The sequence below is a fragment of the Cariama cristata genome, unplaced genomic scaffold, assembly GCF_000690535.1.
Source record: "Cariama cristata isolate BGI_N322 unplaced genomic scaffold, ASM69053v1 scaffold13045, whole genome shotgun sequence".
Classification (NCBI taxonomy): domain Eukaryota; kingdom Metazoa; phylum Chordata; class Aves; order Cariamiformes; family Cariamidae; genus Cariama; species Cariama cristata.
The window spans coordinates 42,522-60,533 of NW_009618274.1; the positions used below are offsets into that span (position 1 = coordinate 42,522).

Consider the following 18,012-nt stretch of genomic DNA (forward strand, 5'->3'; position numbering starts at 1 on the left):
GTGCCTGGGTAGGGCACAGGTGAATGTCAGTGACCTGAATGAACTTGTCGACAGAGGCTGTCGCACCAGCTTTGTGTGAAGCCCAGCTTCCTGGACACTTGAGTAGTTTTTAAGACTAGGAGTAGTTGTAACTACTTGAATATTTGATGACCCCATAGATACTGGTCTGGCTGGTTTTAAGAAAGAAAATTCGTGATGTAAAGGGTGGTAGTTCATCACTGCAGGGTCTTCGTACACCACTAAGAATAGTTTTTTGTCATTTCCATGGGTGGGGAACATTAGTTTGCGTTAGGTGCTTCTGTGCATGCTATAATCCTACAGTATATGCAAATAATAGTATCCCCTTTTTTTAGCTCTCAGGGAGGGGTAGCTGAATGCAAAGCTGTGCACAATATGGGTGTGCTTGTGGATGCTCACCTCAGGGCAGGTAACATGATGGCTTGTTACTTGGCTACCACCGTGCAGGGTAGAGGAAGAAAATTTGTGATTGATGCTACGTAGAGGAACGTATGGCCAATAATTAATTTAGTGATTTAAAAGATCAGAAATGCCTCAGTTCAAATGAATATGGTAGGTTCCAACATCAGTTCTGCCAATAATACCTTCTAGTTAAATATGAAAGAGAAATATGTGTGTGTGTGTATTTAAAAGTATTTAACAAATTACAACCTTTAGTGGAATTGCAACTGACATTAGAAGATAATGATAGTAAATGTAATTTTAAGTGCAATGCCTAAAGCAAACCTTTATTTATCATTTTATGGTTTTGATGTGCTGTACAAATGTTGTTTAAATAAAGTTAATATTATAGAATATATCAGGTTAGATCGGTGAGGTGGTATAATTGTATGATTTGTCAAAGACCACAGTTCAAGTCAAAGTGAGCATTAGGGGCTTGTCATGTTTGCAGCTTCCTTCTAAGCGCAAGGACTTTGCCTCGTATATATTATTGGTCTATTCTATGTCACAACTGTAAACTGTAAGTCAGAGAAGTAAGCAAAAATAGAAGGTAAGTATTCTATTGTTGCTTTCTTGGAATTATTTGTCAGAGATGTAATATTAAAAGTAAATTAAGTGGATGATTAATGTTGTGACATGATCACATAACTGTGAGTCTGTCTCATGAATAGATGTGTTGGGTCTATGATGTTGGTTGCTGCCACCTCCTCCAAAGTAGATACAAATTGAATGAGCTCTTTGTCAGTAGACATAATACAGTATTTGATTACCAGCTTAATTTTTTCATGTGCCATGTAAACATTTTCAGGAAAAAACCCAGGGAGCTACCAATGCCTTTTTATAAAACAAAAATTCTTAAAACATCAGTGTTTCTAAAGAAAACAAATAATCTTTATGGGAAGAAAAAAAAATCCCCCTGAAAGTATAAAGAATATATCCGAGTTCTTGAGTTTTCTGTACTTGTGGAGCTATTTGCTTGCAGTGGGTTAAGGAAGGTGGAATTATGAATTGCAGAGATGTTGGATGCATTTATTGCAGCTGTGTATAGGAGAGTTTTAGTGTAGTGTAACATCCTACCTGAGTCAGTAATGTGTTTTTAAAAGCCTTTTCTTTGTTCTTACTTAAAATGGTTCTCAGATATAGTAGTAGTGTTACATTAATGTACTTAGCCCATATTATTGTGTATTCTCACTATAAAGGTGTGATGTGGAAATATTTCATTTCTTAGATGGAACCAAGAAACCTGGCAATAGTATTTGGTCCAACACTTGTGAGGACATCTGATGATAACATGACACACATGGTTACGCACATGCCAGACCAATATAAAATTGTAGAAACACTCATCCAAAAAGTAAGTGGATGCATTTCATTATTTAAAAAATAAGATCGTACACAGATCAACCAGCTTTTCTCTCATTGGGCCAATTTGGGTCTGGTATTTATCCACTGAACTCCAGGATATCATTTTTAGTAACGTCCATGTTTGATTGTTCCACATTTGGGTTTTGTGTTTCCTGTGGGGTTTTCACCTTTTTTATTTTAAATTGTAGCATGACTGGTTTTTCACAGAAGATGATGCTGAAGAACCTCTTGTAAGTATTATGTCATAAATATTTGTGGTCTAATTATCTTAGTTTAGAATCTACTTTTGCTGCCTCTAGAATGTCTGTATATTTCTTATTATATCACTGTATGATTTGCTCTTCAGAAGCACCTTTTTAGTTCTCCAGTCCTTGCAGCAATGAGTTTGTTTTTTAAAAAAGCAAGCCATGCATTTGTTTTAAAAGCGTAAAGCAAAATGGGAAAATAAGAACACATGAGGAAAACATGTCCTCAGGTGAATAATGCGGTTTTCTAAATGCTGTTGAATCGTAATGAACTATTTGTGAAACGATGATGAAGAGATCTTTGTTTATTAACTATAGACAACAGTTCAGGAGGAAAACACTGTAGAATCTCAGCCAGTGCCAAACATAGATCATTTACTCACCAACATTGGAAGAACGGGAGTATCTCCTGGAGACGTATCAGGTAACTCTTGCCCGGACAGTGTTAGTCCATAGGCTAGAATAACCTACTCTTAACTCACTGTAACTCTCTCTTCCTATTTTCTTTTACTAATAAACTTTTTTTCTCTTTTCCAAATGATCATTAACACTTTTTAAAGACTTGAATTGTTGAGTCATGCATGATATAATTTGGAAAACTTTGTTGTCTAACAGGAATATAATCATTAAAAGATGAGGCTTGCACATACTATTTTATTTATTCACAGTAACCCATGCAATCATCATCGTGAGGTGAAGCAGATATGCTGCTATAAAGTGGTTTGTTGTGGTGGCAGACAGACTGATCTTCAGTGGTGTTCTAATACTGCTCCTTCCCAACATTAGGAATGCAAATAATTGAGTTATGTTTTCTTGTCAAGTGATGGACACTTTAATAAGTATGTTGCAGTATGTCTGATACTAAAGCTGATTTCCTTCTGTTTATAAATGCCATCCTCTTTTGTGGCTAAGGACAAGCATTGCAGGCTCTTTTTTGGTGACTTCCCCCCTCCTTTCACTATACTATTGCACTAACCCAGCATGTTGTATCCCACAAATGTTATCCCTTCATCTCTAGCTTTTGTTTCAGTTTCCAAAGGGTTGTTCAGCACTTACTGAAACAGTCACTTTGTACTGATGTTGTAACAGGCGAAGTGGGAGGAGTCTATCACACGGTGATGTCATTAGTGGATTCTGTGATGTCACTGATGGACAGCTGGAACTGTAGGAAGAAGGAGGACTGTTGCCCACACTGTAGCTGCCTTGTCTGCAGAAACCCCCGTTTCTTGTAAATGGAAAAAAAGTTGATCTGTGCTGTAAATTTTCTTTTAAGAGTATTTTAAACAGATCAATGCTACTTTTTAAAAGTTTTTCTGCTGTTTCTTGTTATCTCTGAAGCAGACCCTGAGGAGAAATAGCATGGTATGGTCTACCAGTCTTTCTAGTCATAAAGCATTAGCCATGTGTCAAAAAGGGGTGTGGCAGGGGGCTCAGCTCTTTCTTCCTAGGGAGAAAGTCCCTAAAGCTGCAACACATCTGAGTTCATATTTTTTAGTCATTGTGCTAGCCCCTTCCTACCCCCTTTATAATTGTATAATCTTGGGTTTTGCAAGACAGTAAACTATGGTGTCCATTTTTCATTTCATAATAGCGCTTGTTACAGAAAAGTACAAAACTGGTAGCTGCTGAAATCTAGCCGATTTTAAAAATAAAATTTTACCTATACGTAGTCAGAGGTGGAGAGATATGTATAATTGGGGTTTTACACACAAAACATGACTGACTTCCTTTAAAAAGTCACAAAAAGAATATGACTACATGAGCCATGATTTGTGCCTAGGGCAGCCAACAGTACCAAGACATTCAATTTTGCTTTGTGTATCCTGAATGTCAGGAGAGTACACAGTACGATCCTGAAAAGGTCTCTCAGCTGCGGTTTTGCAGGGGCTGTATACTTAAAACATTGAATAAACATTAGTATTTCTGGTTTTTATTTAGAAGAACAGGGCTCCTTTGCCATTCCTATCATTGAGCTGGTTCTGCCTACAATTCACAGCATCCTTTCATGGCGGTGGCTTTCTGTGGTGCAGCTTGCATCTTTGTGAGCTCTGACTATTCACTCTGTTCTGGTTTTTATTTGCTTCACATTTTGTTCTGTGCTTGTCTTTTTCCATAAGTCCAGCATTGTGTGTAGCAACAACAAAAAAATTGCACAGAACTGAGCAGAATTGTTTTTTAATTTTTCCACAGATTCAGCTACTAGTGACTCAGCAAAATCTAAGGTAAATAATTTTGTGCAATGATGTAACTATAAGCTTGTGAAATCTGTTAGATATTTGCTTGCTTTATTAAATCGCTTATATGTAGATGTACTGTGGAGGTTATGTAGAACTTTTTGAATAAGTGGTAATACTGTTTTCTCATCAAATAATTTTAAAATGTTACACTGGAAAAGTATCACTTGTTTGCAGTTAGCTGCATCTGCCAAAGCAATCAGCTGCACACATAAACAACTTTGTTCCAAACTCTTGTAATTGTGAGTGCTTACCTCCTTTTTAGATGTAATTTAGTAGAGGTAAATGTATATAGTATATTCCCTGTCATTGTTGGCATACTACTTACTCGCAGACAGTATTTGTGTTTCCCTATCTCACTGAGAAAAGTATACATAGAATTTAGCCTTTTCTTCCTCAAAAGGTAATAGCTTCTCCTCTTCTAGGAAGCCAGAGGTTATGGTTAAAGGTTGCCATGCAAAATCTTCCAAGGAAGTATTGCTGTGCTTGGGAGGACAGCCTAGTAGATCGAGGGAGTAAGATGGGAATATGGGCAGTAGTTCAGTCCTCAGTTCTCATCTGGCCCATGGACAAACCTTTCAGTCTCTTAGGCTGTTGTTCAGCTAGTTGCTAACACTGTATGTGTGTAGCACCGGCTGACCTCAATCAGCTGTGAACACATGATCGAGCTGCCCTCAAAACAGCCCGACTTCCAGGACACCGTGTCGCACTGCCTGTGCCAGGACACTGCACTGTTTGCGAATTGCCTCTCACTGACCGCCACCTGCAAGCAGCGCAGAGCAACAGCATCAGTCAGACCACGGTCACAGGCCTGTGAGCAGCAGTGCAGATGCATGCAGATTGCCTGGGCCAGGAGCCTGCTTACTGTTCAGCGAGTCCTGCTTGCAGCCAGGCACATTGCAAGTGGAGCTCCAGCTGGCTGCATTGCTTGATACTCTTTCTTGGTGAGAAGGACAGGTATCTGTTCCCAATCCATGGAAAAAAAAAACAACAACAAAACGTGCGGAGCTCACCCATCCTTTTTGGGGACAGCAGCTAATGCAAGTGCATTTGAGTAGTGAGAAGAATTGCTGTGGTCGCTTGGGAAATGGTAGGCCCCAGTGCCCTGTGGTCCATTGCCAGTGAGTTTTGGATTGGCACTTGCCTGCCGGCACAGCGATTCAGAGGTGTCACCTGCTGTCCAGAAGGTTCTTTGTCCATGCTGCCTGTAGGCAGTCATTGTGCCAGAGGCCAGGCAGTCACTGTAGGGTAGTCATTGCGCAGGCTTCTTGGATGCTTTTTTACCTGGGGGCTCTCAGCAACACTTAAAGTGTGTCTTTTGCCCACCCTGTCCTGAGCTCTGCATCAAGAGCATGGGATGTTCTCTGTCATGGAGCAGGAGGTCCTGGATAGCCATGAATATTTTTGTTACTGTTGGTTGAGTAGAAGTTTCTCCCAACTCTTCCCTGTCCATGTTCTCGTAAAAAAAATGAGTGCACCTCTGCTGTGGCTGTCATGGTCAATATAGCCACTGTATTACTGTATGGCTGTTTGACCTTAGCTTGTGAAGTCATATAGAGTGGCAGTTTTCACCATTGCCAATACCTCTCTCATTTCTGATAAGATAGTGAATAGGAATGAAATTTGAACCGAGAAAAAGTTGTTTGAGAAAAATACTAAATGCACTGTATCTGTTCAGTGCTTTGCTTTGTATGGTCGGTGCATTTATGCTACAATAGTAGGCATCACTGTCTCATGGGGGCTGCGATTCTGTGCTTATGGAGCAGAGAAGTAGCTTGTTGGACAACAGCCAAGTAGTTAGGTGATGACTAGTGTGCATTAGCTTTCCCTTTGTCTTTAAGCTTATTCTCTTAACTAGGTGTCTGGAATCACTAGGCGGTCCTTTCAGTAATGATGTCCCAGCTTTTTTGTTAAAACTGTTACTGTGAGGATAGTTCTTCTCCCCACTTTTATTCTCCCTCTCTGCAATGCTGCATATTAACTAGTGATTGGGATTTCGAAGACTTTGAGCATAGCCCGTCACTGCTGGTCTAAGTCTTCCTTACCTCAGGTCAGAGAGAGGGGATGTCTGAACACGGACTTAGGTTCAGGTAGCTGACCCCTAAACTGCTCTTGTTGAGCCCTAGACAGATGTCATATTCCAGTCCCACTATGTTAAAGGCCTCCAATGTGAGCAACTGCCCCTTTCAGTAGGTACCATTGCTGTATTCTTTTCTCAAATGTCTGCGGTGTGCAGACTGCACTGGTCAGCAAAGACAGGGTGGTACCTGCCCTGAACCTTCCACTTCTTTTAAAGGTAGCAGTGGGGGCAGTAAGTAGGAAAGGTACGTAGCTTTGAAGTGGCCAGGTGGTAATGTTGTCAGTGTAGTGAAAGTAGTTCTTAATTAATTTTATAAAATGGGATAATTTGGCTTGTCCCTTTATTGCTTCTGTGTAATTCTAAAGGTAGATTCCTCAAAAATCAGGAAGAAGTTTATTTCTGTTAATTTTCTGTAGCTGTACCTAAACTAGAGTTTTGTGTGGCTTTCATTTTATTGGAAGTAATGAATCGATACAATTTAAAAACTCAACCTGAAAGGTGAAAGATCAACTGAAAAATAATTTGAGAAATTAGCCTTTTCACGTAGGTAAAACCTTGAAAGGAGAAATTGAAACCACATTCCTGGAACCTCATCTGTGAAGCAGTTTCTGTTGCAAGCTAGTCTTGAAAAGGTTGCCTTGCTGTAATGGAGCCTGCTTTCTTAGTCAATCAAAAACTAAATAGCTGTATATACAAACTAGTCTTTGTTAAGCTGAAGAGATTTGGATAAAAAGTAGAATTCTTAGGATGAAAATTGAATTCTTGGGCAATGTCATGTAGACTACAGAAAGAGCACGGAAGTAATTCCTGAATGAAGACAGACTTTCTGTTGTGAAGCTCAGGATGTGCTTTTAAAAAGGCTCAGGCTAACAAATATTTCTTTGTGATTCCTAATCATGCCCTCTCCCTTTTCTTTTTTTTAACAGGGTTCTTGGGGTTCTGGAAAGGATCAGTATAGCAAGGAACTGCTTGTGTCCTCCATTTTTGCAGCAGCTAGTCGCAAGCGGAAAAAACCAAAAGAGAAACCACAACCAAGTAGCTCAGAGGATGAGTTGGATAATGTGTTTTTCAAGAAGGAGCTTGCAGAACAATCTCGTGGTGACACAACAAAAGAGGACACAGCAAAAGGGGAATATGAAAGAGAGAGAGACATAGGGAGAAAACAGAGGATGTTTGTCCTGAAGGAAAAAGAGAACAGCAGTAAAAAAGATGTGAATGTTGTAAAGGATGAAAAGAAGACATTAAAGAAAGAAAATATCCTGTCAGAGGAACCTTCACTGCCTTACCATGAAAAATGTACAAAACCACCGAATTTCAGCTCCCTGCAAACCATGCAGAAGAATAGCCCAAAAATGCCTATTTCACAATCTTCTTCCCGGGCGGAGGAGACAGTGTCTGACTCCGGCACTATGCTAAGCACTTCCTCCCAGGCTTCCCAGCACAGATACTCGTGCAAAAAAGTAGCCAGCCCTGAAATTAAACACAATGAGTTTTTAGCAGCTGATGTCAGTTCCATCACCTCAGATTATTCAACTACTTCATCTACTATATATCTAACTGGTTTAGATGCCAGTATGCTGAGCCCTGAGGTGCAGTCAGTGACAGAAAGCAAGGGAGAAGATGCTGATGATGAAAGAAGTGAATTGATCAGCGAAGGGCGTCCTATGGAGACGGACAGTGAAAGCGACTTCCCTGTCTTTGCCACCAGTGCTGCTGCTGAAAGACTGTCCAAGGGGAAGGTGTCAGAAGTGGTACAGACCAGTCGGAGGAACTCTGAAGAAAGCGAAGTAAGTTGTACTGAGGGAAGTTCAACACCAAAGTTGGAGAGTCGCAGACTTTTTAGTTCACACAAACTTATTGAATGTGATACACTGTCTAGGAGAAAGTCTGCACGGCACAAGACAGACAGCGAGGGTTCAGGGGATGCAAAGAGTGAGAAGGACTTGCCTACTGTGACCAAAATGTTTGACATAATGAAAAAAGGAAGATCGACAAGCAGCTTAGCTACATCAACCAGAAGCGAGGCTGACAAACAAGAACCTACCTGGAGACTTAAAATTACAGATAGGTTAAAGCTGCGACTCAAATCGTCTGCAGATGACATGTTTGGAGTTGGGAATCAAAAAGCTAACTCTGCAGAGACTGCAAAGAGAAAAAATATCAGGCGAAGGCATACGCTTGGAGGACAGAGGGATTTTGCCGAAATAAGTGTCCTGAATGCTTGGAAAGCTCAAGAGCCAAGTCAAAGTAGAGAGAGGGAATCTGAGCTTTCAGCTGTGAATCGGTTGAAGCCAAAATGTCCAGCACAGGACCTCTCAATCTCAGACTGGCTTGCACGAGAACGTTTACGCACTAGCACAACTGACCTTAATACGGGTGAAACTGGAAAGCCCAGACTTGAGAACGCTAGCTTAGCAGATGTATCAAAGGTAGATCTGCCTTTATCTGCAGAGGTGCAGGCAGATGAAGGCAGTTCTTCCAGCAGCTTGACTTTAATTAATAGAACACCACCTTCGGGACCATTTCAGCCACCAGACCAGGTAAATGGTGAAAATTACCAGAATATGAACAAAACCAACTTTAGCCCAGCAGTTGATGCCCATCCTCATAAACTGTCTGGGACCCAAGTGGTTAGATCTCGATTCTACCAGTATCTTTGAAACGGGGAGATATGTCCACTACAGCAATTCATTAACTTACTGTTACACTTCCCAGTAACTGTGTGTATGTGTGTGTGTGTACATATATATATATATTTTCCTGTACTGTTGTTGTTATGCAGCCTTCATTTGGGCTGGTTTCATCAATGTGCTCTGTGGAACGTCTTCACAGTGCATTACCACAGCCAGAAGAACACTAAAGTTAAAGTATATATATATATTTTAAGAAAAAGTATATTTGATGGCTGCATACAAATGTTGAACAAAGCATCTGATGCAATATGCTGTGTAGTGTATACATGGTTTTCTGACTGAGAGTTGGCCTGGCATTAGTATGCAGAAAAAACGTTCTTTTGGTTTAGTCACTAACAAGTGCCTCATCATAAAGTCATTTGGTTTGTTAGGGTGCCATATTGTTAAATTAGAGAAACTTATTACAAACAATGAATGCATTTTACTGTTAACGAGTTTCATTACATTTTACAAATGTTAACACAGGTGGCTACAGAGCTTCCATTCCTTAGGCATTCCAGTAAATATTGGAGTTTTATATTTCCAATTTTAATACAGATTTTGAGTTTTATGTGACTTGAATTTTTAATCTTTCTGTAAAATAAGTAACTTAAATGTACATATTACATGTGTATCTTTTCTTCAGATACCAGATTTGATATAAATGTTGTAACATAGGCGTGTAGATAGTGGATACTGGATGGAACTGGTTTCTTTTATCGAGAATATAATTCTGCATGAAGACCTAATGAGTCCAAACCTGTATCATGCCTGTGTGCATACCCACTTAAACACTGGAAATAAAATTGTTTTGGTGACTCTTTGCATGATGTGAATTCATTCTAATGAACGGTTTTGAAGTGTCGCGTTTACAAGTTGCAATCAGCAACTGCTGTCAGGATCACAAAACCTGCAGTTGCCTCTCGATGACGGCTGCTTCTCTTTAACGTCTTTTGTTTGTGGGACAACACCATGGAGGTTAGCATATTAGAGAGATTCAGTTAATTAAATATTTTCATCTTGATATATAAGCTGACTCTAAGGTATGTAGCAAGTTGGTTTCTGATTAATATGCTAGTTTTGTAGCACTGAAAAAAAAATGTCCATAATCGTCCCCAAGTCATAACGAGTGAATACCAGTATCTGCCAGTCAAAACAATGCTGTTGTGTGGGTCTTGGACTTTTTATAGTTTTAACTATGAAGATGAGGTTCTACTCTAAAATCCCTTGTGTGTGTGAACTCTCTATCAGTTATATTTTTTCTTATATTTTCTTGCACACCTATTTGAAAACCAAGCAACCGTTCATCACTGTGGGCATACTCATTTCTTACGCTGTCATTTGCTTGGCAGAGGATTAAACCTGTGTCGATGATAAATAAGCAGTGAACATCATGAGCATAGAAAAATTTATTCTTAGGCATGTGTCCTGTTACTGCAAAGAGAAGGAATTACAGTAACTGGGATGTGTAGGCTGACGTGTTTTTAAGCAGACTTCATTTCTTTCCAAAGTGACTGTAACAGTGCTGTGCTTTACTCTTTACAAAGTTTACTCTTTACTCTTTGCAAAACATGGTTTTGATCCTTGTGCGAAATCATTGGCTGTGAAGAAAAGCATCGGATACAACAGTTGAGGTCTGTGAAAGTTCTCACCACATAAGTGTGTGCATCTGGAACCAGTTCACATAAAAATCAATCTTGTTCTTGTGGTCGCTGTGCAAACTAAAATGTCATTTTCTCCCAGAGATACCAGAAAGCTGATGCATTAGCAGGGTTTGTGTGTGTAGGCAAGGAAAACTGGGTATGTTTTGTGAAACATAGAGTAATTGACAATGATTTTTGTTTCAGTCCTAATAGTAAAGGGTATTTGAACAAGGGATTTCAAAATAGAGTGTTGTCCTGCCGCTGTAATGATGTTCATTGGCAAATATCCATTGACTGTTAGTGGAGACATATTTTGTCCCATCATTAGTCTCAGAAGCTTTGGTAGATGATACAGTGTGTGCTGAGCATCCACAGTAAGTCACAGGGGTCTTCTCAATGAAGCAGTGTACTTACAGAGGTACACAAGGGGTCCTGGGGGTCTGCATCTTACTCTGATTTGACAACCATCTTGATGGATCAAGTTAATTTTCTTTTTGTTGCATTTATTGATAACTAATGATTCTGTCTCCTGAATCTAGATGCATGGCTGCCAACTCCTACACTTGAGAACATAGCATTTTTATTGTACTGACTGGAATAGAACACAAGATCATTTGAAAAATTAGGAGCTTAAAAAACGCTAACAAAACAGGGGTTGTGCTGGCTGATGGTGCTACAGGTACAAATTTAAGGCCTCAGCAGCCTCCGTGGTGTCACCGGCTGCTGCACTGGCTGCATGGAAGCTGCAGAGCAGTTGTTGAAGGAGTTTGGACAAAGATCAGGGATATCCATGGGGGAGTAAGAAAAGGGATTACAGCAGTTGGTACCAGCACTGCCTTGCCCTTTCCCTGCAAATCGAGTGTTGGAGGAGATCACCTGGCAGGCGGAGTGGGAGAGAGGGAAGCACTGGGGAAGCACTTGACCTGAAGGGGAGGTGCAGGGAGCAATCTGCCAGGTGCATCAGGCAGAGGAGATCACGGAGCTGCACCTGAAGAAAGCAGTGTGCAGCAGCTTATCTGAAGCTGGGAAAATGCCAATGATGCTTCTGCTCTTTGAAGACTGCCAAGATTTGGGGCCACCTGAAATTCCAGCCAGTGTGGCAATTGAGATGACAGATATTTTTAGGAGCCATTGCTATGCCCTGATCTTAACAGCAGCTACTTCAGACCCTTACCTGTCGTGCTTTTTTTTTTCCTTCATTTTTTTTCTTTGTTTTGTTTTTTTTTTCCCCTCCTCCTCTAGAAGAGAAGGGTGACAGTCCGATTGACACAGGAAGGGAAATGCACGTGCAATAGCCTGCCCTGAGGTGAAAACTTAGTGCCAGTATTTCTTCTGGAAGCTAGGTTCAGTGGGATGGGCAGCTCCATGGGGTCGCAGAGCAGTTGAGGTGGGCAGTGACCTCTGGGGATCACCTTGTCCTGCCCCGGCTCAAGCAGGCATAGCCGGGGCAGGCTGCTCAGGGCTGGAGCTGGTTGAGTTTTGAGTATCTCTCAGGATGGAGGCTCCATAACATCCCTGGGCAACCTGTGCCAGTCTTTGATCATGCTTACAGTTAAAACGGGCGCTTTTTTTTAATGTTTAAGCAGAATTTAACTTTTTTGTTTGTGCCCATGTTTTTGTTTTTATACTGGTCATCACCAGAAGGATTCAAACTGGCTTGGAAAGTACTTTTGGTCTGAGGACCACTTGGAGCTGTGTAGCTGCAAGTCATTAGGAACAGGTCTAAGCTGAGATCTGATGGAGAAATAATGGAAGGATGAATTGTGTTGGTAGCAATAGTGTTTGGATTTTTTAAAATGGTTCCAAACAGCAGTTCCTGTTTCAGTGGGGATTGGTGATTTAGTTTGAAATCCCTTTTCTGGGATCTGGCAGCTGGAAGGTGCTATATGACTGGGTTTTAAGACTCTAAAGGGCTTGTTACGTTCCCCATTGGTATTGCTCACAGCACTGATAAGGTGGAGTTAAGACATGGCCACAGTCCAGATGGTTTCTTAACTTCTTTCACTCTGCTGCAGAGCTGAAGGAAAATCCTTTGCTGAGCTGCACATTAAGGGTCTCTTCCTGTCTGCAGCATCTGAGGAGAACCTCGCTCTGCTTTGTGCAGGCAGGATGAGAGTTTGGAATGTGGCCTCGTGTGCTACAAAAAGCTGTGTTCTTTTCAAAGCCAGGTCGTTACACTGTCCTCATTTCGATAGTAATCAAGGAATTAATTGTGCCAGCCTGCAGAAAGGAGGGTGTTAGGCTGATCTGTGGCTGGGAGGGGGAATGACGTAAAACAGACCTGCCATGGTAGAAGTGGTGCATGTATCCTGTGGCTCAGTCTTGAGACTCTAAAAATCTGCCTTAATCATCTACTGCTGACCCCCCGAGCAATGAAGTGTGCAGGAAGAGCTGCCTCTTCATGGGGATCTGATGGATTTTGGCCCTGTGCATTTCTAGGCAGAAATGTCCTGCACATCTCTTCTCTTCCCTGCTCTATGCATCCTCTTCTGCTCTGCCTTCCTGTCACTGTGGCCTGCCCAACACAGGGGCTGGGGGCTGCGGGCTGCGTTGTTTTGGGTTTGCTGCAGTCCCCGTCGGTAGAGTCAGCTGGCACGCAGGGATGACGCTGACTTTGCTATGAAGTCCTGGGCTGGCTCAGACTGCCAGAGGCAGCAGGAAGGTCCTGCTCACCTTCCAACTCCTTCTACCTCAAAGGGGAGCAGTGAGCTGCTTTATTAGTGATTTTTTTTTGTTTATTTTTTATTTTTGAACGGAGAAGTGAGGTCCCACCACATCTGAACCTGTGGGATTGCTGCGAAGGAAAGAAACTTGATGGCTGCTCATAGAAGAGACTTGTGCAGCAAATGCAACTGCTAGCAGGTCTGGTGCCCTGGGGACATGGTACCCTGCTGGGTTCTTGTTTGCTGAAGAACCTCTGTCTTTAAACTGCCAAAGAGCTGGTAAGAGCTTGATCTGGAATTGGCTGTGCTGGCGTGCCCTGGCAACAGCAAGGAGGATGGGCTGCTTTTTTGCACTCCCCTTTTTGAACGCAGGCTAGCTGGCTGGGGAAGGCAGCTGGCCTCTCGCCTGCCGGGGGCGGAGGGCAGCTCTGTTAGCGCCGAACCCCCTGTTGTGGTGGTAGCTGCCCAATGGCTATTGTCCCTAACTGGCTGCAGTCACCTCCACCAACACCGCCTCTTCATAACTGGTTGCAGTGAGAAACCTGGCTTTTTAATCACTAGCCTGTGCTGTTTCCTCTTGTGCTCAAGGAATTTATTTACAGACTTGATGATTTTTCTACTCTGCCCAGTGTTCAAAAGCATTCCTGGTGCTCAGCTACAGCCTGTGCACAGCCCTTCCCTGCCTGCATTTGTGAAAGCCTGACAACTTCATTGCTGTACAAGCAGGATGGGGAGGGAATAAACACCGCCTGATGCCTGATGGTCCCGGCAGCGGTGCCTGCGCAGTGCATTAGGTGCTGTCGGAGCCTGTGCTTGGTTTCCTGGCAGGGTCTGCACCCCAGCACTGAGGGTGAGACACACAGGTGCCCAAAACATGGTTGCTTGAAGATGTGCCTTGGCTAGTGTAACTGAGGCCACGAGTGGATGTTGTGTTTGCTCCCTGATGGTGACTTGCACATTCACCACCATAAGCAGTAATTACCTGTTGAGTATAGCACTGCCTTACTGCCCACTGCACACCCAGTGACTGTGCAGGGACCGTTGGTTATTTATACAACTACTGCCAGTGTCTAAATTCAAACAAATACAGAGAATGTGCTGCTGTGGCCCCTCATCTGAAGTGGCTGTGAGAAGCAGCAGCGGGAGCAGTGCCAGAGCCACTGCTCCTGGGTGAGTGCTGCGGTGCGGCAGGGCGGAGGAGGGCTGGGGCCAAGGTCTGCCCTCAGGGACCCTGCCTGGCTGTGCGATGGCATGGCTCGTGGGGGACAGCTCTCATGGAGTTACAGAGGATCAGGTGTTAGCAAGTTCCTGGTTTTCAGTAACCGTCAGATCCCTGGGGGATGTCAGACTAACAGTTTAAGAACAAAACCTAGTATGTCATCGCTAGCTTGAAGTTATATTTTGGCTGTGTAGCGTAAATGAGAAGCGTGGTACCTGGGCTCTTGGTGGTCTCTGTATTTGCTGTCTGTTGTGTGGGGGCGTGCAGTAGCCCTACCTGGTAACAAGATATGGCATTGGATCAGGCTTGTTCCCTTCAGAGCAAGGGAGTAATGTACTTAACACTGGAGAAAGTAGAAGACACCCTTGGAAAGTGCATGGTCCAGGGTGTGCAGTGTGACAGAAGATTTTGAGAGGTTCTTCCCACCTAAATCAGCTGCTCCCAGACCAGGCTTTGGAGCCACTGCTTTTCTGTACCAGCTCGAAAGGAACTGGCTTCACTCCAGTGGTTCAGTGTGAGCCTCTGAACTGCGCCTTACGCTTTGCTTGGCTTTGGAGCCACCCAGCTTGTCCTGGGCTGAGCTCACAGCCTGGTGCTGGAGCTCCTGCGTTCTGCACGTGCCTGGGGCCTTTACTGCCATGCCAGGGGAAGGGGTGGCACTCAGCACGACCCTGTGGAACTAGACTCTCTGTTGTGTTCGTGAGATGTGAGTTAACGTTTACATCCTTTACCTACTCCTGCTGCAAGGGATGCACCATCTGAAGGCTCAGCCCTGACATGACACTTTTAAGAAACTTCCTGTTTCACAAGGAGGAATAAAACAAAGAATACTTAAAGGTGGAAGAGATGATACCTCATTCAATCAGTCAAAGGTTTGGGTGCTTTTCTTCCCAGTTTTCTGACCTGGAGTTCCAGCAATTAGCTTTTGTCTGGATAAATTTCAAAGACTCCATTTTAAAATTAATACTTATGTATGGCATTAATCTGGGGAAAATAAAGTCAATTTTTCTCCTGATGCTCTCAGGCAAACACCTTAACTACTTGGGACAATTATAAAAGTTATTAGTAACAAAATACAACTATATAAGCATGCAGCCCTTTATTTTTGTAAAGATCTTTGCTTATCATATTTCTGTATATTACATGGTGTTATACAAATAAATTTATTTACAAAACCATGAGCTACGCAAGCTTCTTGCTTATTTTCCTATTTGACTGATATCCATCTTTTTCAACCCTTCCCCATATATATTTTTAAGCATGCATAAAAATTAACTTTGGTGTGGTAAAACTACTCTATGTGCCCAGCCACATACAGTATTTATTTATATATATATTTATAGATATGTACAAAAGTTTACCAGTATACAGAACAGTAGTGAAGTGTACATTTTAAAATCCACAATGCAATACATTGATGGGCTACCAGGTCTCAGTAAAATAAAACTGAAGGAAAAAGGGTGGATTTAGCTAAGAAAAAAATTAATCGGCAACTACCTATATATGTAAAACAATTTATTTTTTTTTCTTGGCTGGCAAATTCTTAAATATAATCTGAATGGCAGTGCAATAGGTTGAGTTGCCTCATACACACCAAGACCAGTCTTGTTCTGTTTCTTGTGTAGAGGTTTACTGTCCAGCATACTACTTTCAAATGTACATTACAATAGTATCAAAATGTTTTGGCAAAAAGATCTCGAAAGGAACCATGACATTTGTTGACAAAAATAGAAATCTGTAACAAAGCTAAATAACACCAAAATAAAAGAAAAATATTTTAGTTTCAGTTTTACAGTTGTGTATAATCACACTTTACTATATCTTTCTTCACTTCTAGTCCCCATAATGAAAAATAGCTTTATACAAAACAACTTACTAAATTTTTAACCATACATTTTCCCATGCTCAGTACACCGCTGTGCACACGCAGTCAAGTTCACTCACACACCTTCACACTTTTTCATAAGAGGTGCTGCCTATAGGAAGAAAATGCTCTTTTATCATTACAACAGCAACAGAGTTTTACCAAAAAGCTTCACTCTAATCTAGTGTAGTAATTCAGTATTCAGCACGTGATTAGTATTAAGCCTCCTGCAATACAGCAAAATGGTTACATTCCCTGGTTAAAATAGTGGCTGCGGTTTCTTTGAAAATGAACAAAAAGCCTTGCTGAACTCGCACACGTGCTGTGCTTAGCCTTTAGGATGGCTCCTTGGCCGTGGATGGGGTGGACTTGCCGGCATTTCCATTCTGTGCCTTGTAGCTGGTGAAGCTAGGCGTGTGGATTGTCCTGATGCTCTTCATACCTTGGTTCAGTGAAGTGGGAGAGGTAGAGGAGGGGGGGGAGGTAGAGGAGGAAGGAGGGGGTGGCCGGCCGTTTTGAGTCTGTAGTGAGAACGAGAGATGGTGACCTTTCCCTGGGTAAGTGGGGCTCTGAAACTTGGAGGAGCCGTTAGAGACAGAGGGGATGAGGGAGGTAGAGTAAGTTAAACGACCTGTCTGAGGACTGAGAAGGTTAGAGGAAGGAATGGAGGTTTTAGTAGGTGGATTGGTAGGGTTAGAGCTGTCACTGCTAGAAGCAGGTGCTGAGCTGCTTTTCCCAGAAGTGGGAGAAAAGGCTGGGATCTTAGAAGCAGGTAGGGTAGGGGAAGTAGCCTTATAGTCCCCACCAGCTTTCTTAGCACTTCCATTAGCCTGCAAATAAAGACGGCAGGAGACAGTTTGTCAGAAAGCCAGTAACATGATAAACCAACAGGACCTGGGAAAATAGCCCTACAGAGAATAAGAATTAACAGTTCGAGGCCTGAGCTAAGTCTTGCAGCCATGGACTGGACCTGGTAGAAAACCCAAAGTGCCCAACGAAAAGTGCATAGAGAGGAAGAGCCAACAAAGGTTTTGTGAGAAGGTGCGATCTATGGGTTATAGACCAGTCACTACATCGGCCATGCTTCTGGGTTATTAACGTGTGAATAGACATGTCCTGCCGGAGAGTTAATGTGCATCTACTGCCATCTATGACACCGACAGGTTAGTGTCCAAAGCTTCCTGTAAAGACTCTCTGAACAGTAGCATTCCCAGCTCTTCTAAGGAACTGCCACATTTACCAAAGGGAAAGTAAACAGGTAGTTGACATCTTAAAGTTACAGCTGAATACCACAGTTTAAAAACAAACAAACAAAAAACAACAGGGAAGGAAAAAAAAAACACCACAAAACAAACAAAAAAGGAAAAAAGAGCAGCAGGTGTTTTATTGCAGACATGCATGCACAAGCATGGTGAAAGGATCAGTAGATATTGTCATGCCCCCAGGATCCAGGACGTCCAGTTAGACCTCGCTCAAAAGTCAGGCAGCCGTTATTTGGTATAATCTCAGCCAGTTACTGGAGTTTTTAAACAAAGAAACAACATGAAATGTCCATCCAAACACCGGGT

General features: G+C 42.2%; 1 protein-coding gene across 1 annotated transcript in view; it reads left to right on the forward strand.

The window, feature by feature from the left end:
* LOC104162143 (rho GTPase-activating protein 21-like) overlaps positions 1 to 9,325 on the forward strand; it is a 51,072-nt gene extending 41,747 nt beyond the window's left edge. Inside the window, 5 exon segments of the mRNA XM_009700801.1 lie at positions 1,688 to 1,813; positions 2,013 to 2,054; positions 2,388 to 2,493; positions 4,260 to 4,291; positions 7,310 to 9,325. Coding sequence (XP_009699103.1) covers positions 1,688 to 1,813; positions 2,013 to 2,054; positions 2,388 to 2,493; positions 4,260 to 4,291; positions 7,310 to 9,043 — 2,040 coding nt within the window. The 3' untranslated portion in view covers positions 9,044 to 9,325.
* The last annotated feature ends 8,687 nt before the right edge of the window (positions 9,326 to 18,012 follow it).